The 3,700-nt window shown below is 42.6% G+C and overlaps 1 protein-coding gene across 1 annotated transcript; it reads left to right on the top strand.

Moving 5' to 3' along the window:
• Window positions 1-1,373: 1,373 nt before the first annotated feature.
• On the top strand, window positions 1,374-3,478 carry ABCG8 (ABC-2 type transporter family protein). The gene has a single exon (XM_021971316.2). The coding sequence runs from the start codon at window positions 1,574-1,576 to the stop codon at window positions 3,398-3,400; it is 1,827 nt and encodes a 608-aa protein (XP_021827008.1). The 5' UTR covers window positions 1,374-1,573; the 3' UTR covers window positions 3,401-3,478.
• Window positions 3,479-3,700: the final 222 nt, after the last annotated feature.

The following is a 3,700-nucleotide window of genomic DNA, read 5'->3' as shown; positions in this document are numbered from 1 at the left end:
TTCCTGAAATAAAAGCTCATTTGAAAACGGGCCTGCATCTGCATGGGTTTCTCTCGTACATATTCTGATGCCTTTCTTGGTTGTACATGCTCATGTGCTTTCACTTTCTGCCCAACTCTGATTAGTATTAGTTACTCTAGCTACTTAATTGACATTGACAGACTTTTGAGAAATATTATTAACACAAATTTGTATTAGGAAGGAATAAGGTCTAAATGAATGTTAGTCAGTACTTGAAAACAGAAAAACTGAAAAAGAAAAACAAAACATTTGAAGTTCGTGACATGCATGATGCATGCAGCAACTAGTCCTGGCAAAGCAGATTGTCCTGGTTATCGTCATATATGGCCTATGGTGTTTATATCAAATATGAAGCCTTGTGCATTCATATGCATGAAGCAAAAAATAATAAGTAAATATGCAAATGCATCATCATGCGTGTACCATATAGTGTAGGAAGGGATTTGGTCACGGACGTGCAGCTATTTAATGCAAAGCATGTCGTGAAGTGAAGGCAGCCTCATCCTCGATCCAAGTCTAAAAAGGGCTCTAAGACAAAAGCATATGACAGACAGAAGAGCACAGTAGCAGACTCGTGAATTACAACAAGAGGATCCCTTTTCAATATCTTTAACTTCATCAGTTTCCCCCAATTTTAAATTATAATCGCTTTTTCTTTTGTTTTTGTTCAACCAACACACACATTGCCCAATTTACCAACTCTACTTTCACAACTGCCTCAGTTTCTTCTAGGTCTAGCTACCTGCAGTTTGCTTCTTCTTTTTTCCCCATTGTTTTTTACTGTCTATCTTTTGAGCTGGAAAATTGTATGCTACTGATTTCAAGTACATCAAGGTGTGATCTTACTCCGTCAACCCTGCAGGTACTAGATCTGAAACAATGATCATCATCATTGACAAATTCTTTTTTTCTTTTTTCAACTTTTAGAGTATAGATAAATCGTCCATTGAATTGTTCTCATTAAGGACGAATTTGTTCCCTATCTTTGATAAGAAAAAGAAGAACCCTTCTATGATTCGTAGAGCAGAAGATCAATATGTAGGACAATAGTGATAAGAATAAGATTTCAATTATAATCATCACTACTGGAAAGAAAAAAAGGGACTAAGGTCACAGTTTGCCTAACCACGACGAACTAACAGTGGCCATTACACACCTAACCACGACGAACTAACAGTGGCCATTGGTGTGTAATGGCCACAGTTATTGTGCATGAGAATATATAAGCCACAGTCAAGTCACAGAGAGTGGCTGAAAAACAATTTTATTAATAAAATGAGAGTTGAGGAGCTTGTATATGTTAAGAAGAAAAATACTATAAAGCCAAATAAGTCCCTTGCATAAGGTTTTGTCTTGGTTTGTAATCAAATTTTTCAATCCCCAAAATTACTTAATTAATTCACACCTTTTTAACTTATAGTCTTCCGCCAGCTTTATACACCAAACTCATATGGAAGGAAACCAATATCATATTTCCACTACATGCATCTCTCCCCCTTCACCACTTCAACTCTCCAACTTCTCTCTCTCTCTCTCTCCCCCCTAAAACTCCATGGAAGCAGACGCACCAGCACCCCTACCACCCTCCAAAACCTACGAATTAACAGCCTCTTCAATCTCCTACACCAAATCAACCACAACCACCGCCACATTCTCCCCATTTCACTTCCTCTTCAAGCCATGCACCGCCCCCACACCCACTTACATCCTCAAAGACATCTCCCTCACCGCCTACCCCTCCGAAATCCTCGCCATTGTCGGCCCCAGCGGCGCCGGAAAATCCACTCTCCTCGACATCCTAGCAGCTCGAACATCGCCCACGGGCGGCGCTCTCCTCCTCAACTCTTCCCCTATCAACCCTTCCTCGTTCCGCAAACTCTCTGCCTATGTCCCTCAACACGATGCATGCCTTCCGCTCCTCACCGTCTTCGAAACCTTTGCTTTCGCCGCAAGCCTCCTGGTTCCCAATTCCAGTCCAACAAACATTGCAGACGTTGTCGCCTCTCTGCTCACTGAGCTCAGGCTTACGCATTTGGCCAACACACGCCTTGGCCATGGCCTGTCCGGCGGTGAACGTAGACGTGTTTCAATAGGCCTGAGCCTTCTCCACGACCCTGCTGTGCTACTTCTCGACGAACCCACCTCGGGTCTTGACAGCACCTCTGCTTTCAACGTAATCCAGACCCTCAAATCCATTTGCACCTCGCGTCACCGCACTGTGGTTTTGTCTATTCACCAACCCAGCAACAAAATCCTCTCAGCCATTGATAAAATCCTCTTGCTGTCGAAAGGGACAGTTGTGCACCATGGAACACTCTCTTCTCTTGAAGCTTTTTTGCTCTCCAATGGCTTCACAGTCCCTCCACAACTCAATGCCTTGGAATACACCATGGAAATTCTCAACCGCCTCCCTGCCTTCAAACCCATTACATCTGCAACACCCCCACCCTCATCACCTCCTGATAATCCTCATAATTCTGATCAAGATAATCAGGCAACCAGACAAGTCATCAGATACAAAAGCTCTCGAATCCAAGAGGTTTTGGCTCTTTACAACCGGTTTTGGAAAATCATTTACAGAACAAGACAGCTTCTTTTAACAAACACCTTGGAGGCTCTTCTTGTGGGTCTGGTTTTAGGAACCATTTACATCAACATTGGGTTCGACAAGCAGGGCATCGAGAAGAGGTTTGGTCTCTTCGCCTTCACGCTCACTTTCCTGCTTTCCTCCACAACCGAAACCCTCCCAATCTTCATCAACGAAAGGCCGATCCTCCTAAGAGAAACGTCTGGTGGGATTTACAGGCTTTCCTCCTATCTAATCGCAAACACTCTGGTTTTCCTGCCTTACTTGCTTGCAATCGCGATAATTTACTCTGTCTCGGTCTATTTCTTGGTGGGTCTTTGTGCGTCTTGGCAAGCGTTTGCTTATTTTGTTCTAGTCATATGGGTCATAGTTCTAATGGCGAACTCGTTCGTGCTTTTCTTGAGTTCTCTGGCACCCAACTACATTGCCGGGACATCACTGGTGACGATACTTTTGGGTGGGTTTTTTCTCTTCTCCGGCTACTTCATCTCGAAAGACAACATGCCCAAGTACTGGCTCTTCATGCACTTCTTTTCTATGTACAAGTATGCCCTTGACGCCCTCCTGATCAATGAGTATGGCTGCCTTGTGTCAAGTTGTTTGATATGGTACGAAGAGAATAATGGTAATAACAGAGAGTGCATGGTGACTGGAGGCGATGTGTTGCTGAAGAGAGGGCTGCATGAAAGGCAGAGGTGGAGCAACATCTACATCTTGATTGGGTTCTTTGTGTTGTATCGTGTGCTTTGTTTGATGGTTTTGATCAGAAGGGTCTCAAGATCAAACAAGTAAACTCATGTACATGTTTGATTTGAATAAATACGAAATGAAATATGTAAGGATGTTCAATGCGACGAACACTTGATTTGATTCTTTGTTGTTGTATGTACATATATTATATATCCTCTGATCTGAATTTGTGTATTTTGAAAGTGAAAACTCGTTTCTTCATATTTTGCAGTCCCCTCCAAGTCCAAAGCAAAATTGTGGTCCTCGAGTCTAGTTAATTCACTTGATGCAGATAGATAGAATTAAACCCAATATATATAGCTGTCCTGTCCCTGTCTCAGTCTGTGAGTAAGTATTATTGTG

Source organism: Prunus avium, chromosome 2 (genome assembly GCF_965620075.1).
Source record: "Prunus avium chromosome 2, drPruAviu1.hap1.1, whole genome shotgun sequence".
NCBI classification, from domain to species: Eukaryota; Viridiplantae; Streptophyta; class Magnoliopsida; order Rosales; family Rosaceae; genus Prunus; species Prunus avium.
The sequence above is the reverse complement of the archived record's forward strand: the minus strand, read 5'-3'. Positions and strand labels throughout refer to the sequence as shown.